Source organism: Geospiza fortis, unplaced genomic scaffold, assembly GCF_000277835.1.
Source record: "Geospiza fortis unplaced genomic scaffold, GeoFor_1.0 scaffold466, whole genome shotgun sequence".
NCBI classification, from domain to species: Eukaryota; Metazoa; Chordata; class Aves; order Passeriformes; family Thraupidae; genus Geospiza; species Geospiza fortis.
The window spans coordinates 55,747-57,926 of NW_005054699.1; the positions used below are offsets into that span (position 1 = coordinate 55,747).

The 2,180-nt window shown below is 52.9% G+C and overlaps 1 protein-coding gene across 1 annotated transcript in view; it reads left to right on the forward strand.

Moving 5' to 3' along the window:
• Positions 1-2,180, forward strand: part of SCRIB (scribble planar cell polarity protein) — a 106,604-nt gene that overhangs the window by 27,666 nt on the left and 76,758 nt on the right. The window contains 2 exon segments of the mRNA XM_031065202.1: positions 542-667; positions 1,653-1,877. Coding sequence (XP_030921062.1) covers positions 542-667; positions 1,653-1,877 — 351 coding nt within the window.

Genomic DNA, 2,180 nt, shown 5'->3' on the forward strand with positions numbered 1-2,180 from the left:
GAGCAGAAAGGTGCTCCTCTGGGAATGCAGGGGAGAGCAGAAAGGTGCTCCTCTGGGAATGCAGGGGAGAGCAGAAAGCTGCTCCGCTGGGAATGCAGGGGAGCAGAAAGGTGCTCCTCTGGGAATGCAGGGGAGAGCAGAAAGGTGCTCCTCTGGGAATGCAGGGGAGCAGAAAGCTACTCCTCTGGGAATGCCATGGAGAGAGGCTGCTCTGGTATCCCAAATCTCAGATTCTATCCTGGTAGGAATGCTTGGCTCCTCCCCCTGGATGGAACATCTCCGCATGGGATGATGGAATTTTATCAGCCATGCAGTGACACTCAGTGGCCCATTAGCAGAAGACAATTAATAATGAATGGCCCACGAACAGAAGCTGTCTCCTGGAGGGAGGTTTGGTTGTGGAAGAGATAAACTGCCCAACAAACAGCAGATAACTGCCCCACCTCTGGCAGATGGTGATAGAATACACACATATCTTACAAGCCCGGACCCCGGCAGTGCTGGCAGGCTGGAATCCCCTGCTGAGGGTTTCTCCTTGCAGGGCCTGCAGCGCAGAGCCACCCCTCACCCCAGCGAGCTGAAGGTGATGAAGAAGGTGATCGAGGTGCGGCGCAGCGAGGTGAACGCTGCCAAGGCTGATGCCAACCCCAGCTCTCCCAACTCGGAGGTGGGTGATGGTCCCTGGGGAGTGGAGAACCACAGAGAACAGGGGGTCATGTGTGGTGGTGTTCACAGGGGTCCCAGGACCAGGGAAGAGATGAGAGTCTTGGCTCCATGTTTCAGAAGGCTGATTTATTATTTTATTATATATATATTATTAAAAGAAAATTATATACTAAAACTATACTAAAAGAATAGAGAAAGGATTTCATCTGAAGGCTTGCAAGGACAGGAAGGAATGGAATGATAATAAAATCTTGTGACTGACCAGAGTCCGAGACAGCTGGACTGTGATTGGCCATTAATTAAATACAACCACATGAGACCAATCACAGATGCACCTGTTGCATTCCACAGCAGCAGATAATTATTTTTTACATTTTGTTTCTGAGGCCTCTTGGCTTCTCAGGAGAAAAGATCCTAGGAAAAGGATTTTTCATAAAATATGTCTGTGACACTTATGGAATGGTTTGGGTTGGGAGGAATCTTACACATCACCGAGTTCCACCTCCGTGCCATGGGCAGAGACATCTTCCACCAGGAACATCTAGCATATCTAGCATATAAAAGGACTGACTTTTGGGAAAGATTGGGAATGGATTGCCTGGGGACGTTGGGAATCTGCTTTGAGATGTCATGGGGGGCCTGTGAAATAGAGCAGGAGATAGAACCAGGAGGCAGGGAACAGTGGAAGGGGAAATTGTGTGTGTTGGTACCAATTTTATAGCACCGGGAGAGGAGGAGAAGGCTCTGATATTCCCAGTAAAGAGTGGTGGGAATGGAGCACTTGCAGGAGGCACCTTGCTGCCCTGGTGGGAGCTGGGAATAAATCCCTGCTCAGGAGGGTGCACCCAGTCAGTCACATAGAGGGAGCTCGGGAGGGGAAGCTGTGGGCATCCTGAGGAAAAGCTGGTTCTGTTGGAGCTGCACTGCCCCGTCACACCAGTCACACTGCTCTGGTTCCATGCTGACCACCACAACCCTTCTCTCAGGAGAAGAGGCTGAGTGCCACGTCCAACCGCAGCGAGGACTCTCACCTGTCTGCCAGCACGGCCTCTGTGGAGGGCAGGGCAGAGGACAGGGACAGGGGCTGGCCCAACGGGCAGCTGCCTGACCTGCACAGGGAGCTGCACAAGGAGGGCAAGCCCAGGGCCCAGGAGGAGCACAAGGAGGCTGCTGACCACGAGGAGGAAGATGTGGAAGTGGAATACAATGAGGTACGAACCTGGGGACTGCTGCAGGGTCATGAGGAAAAGTGAAGGGAGCTGGAAGTTTCAGAGGAGGTGGGAAATAGAGGTGCAGGGAATGGATGTGGGATTTGGGCATCGCTGGAGGCAGATCCAGGCCGTGGAAGGCAGTGCAAGCAGAGGCTGAGGCAGCTTGTGGGAGCCTGGCAGGCTGTGGGAAAGCTGGGGTGACTGTGAGGGGTTTGAATGCCCTCCATCCCTAGAGCTGACAGAAGCATGCCTGGGGAAGTTGTGGAAAAAGGCAAGGATGGGGAGATGGGAATGCATGCCTGC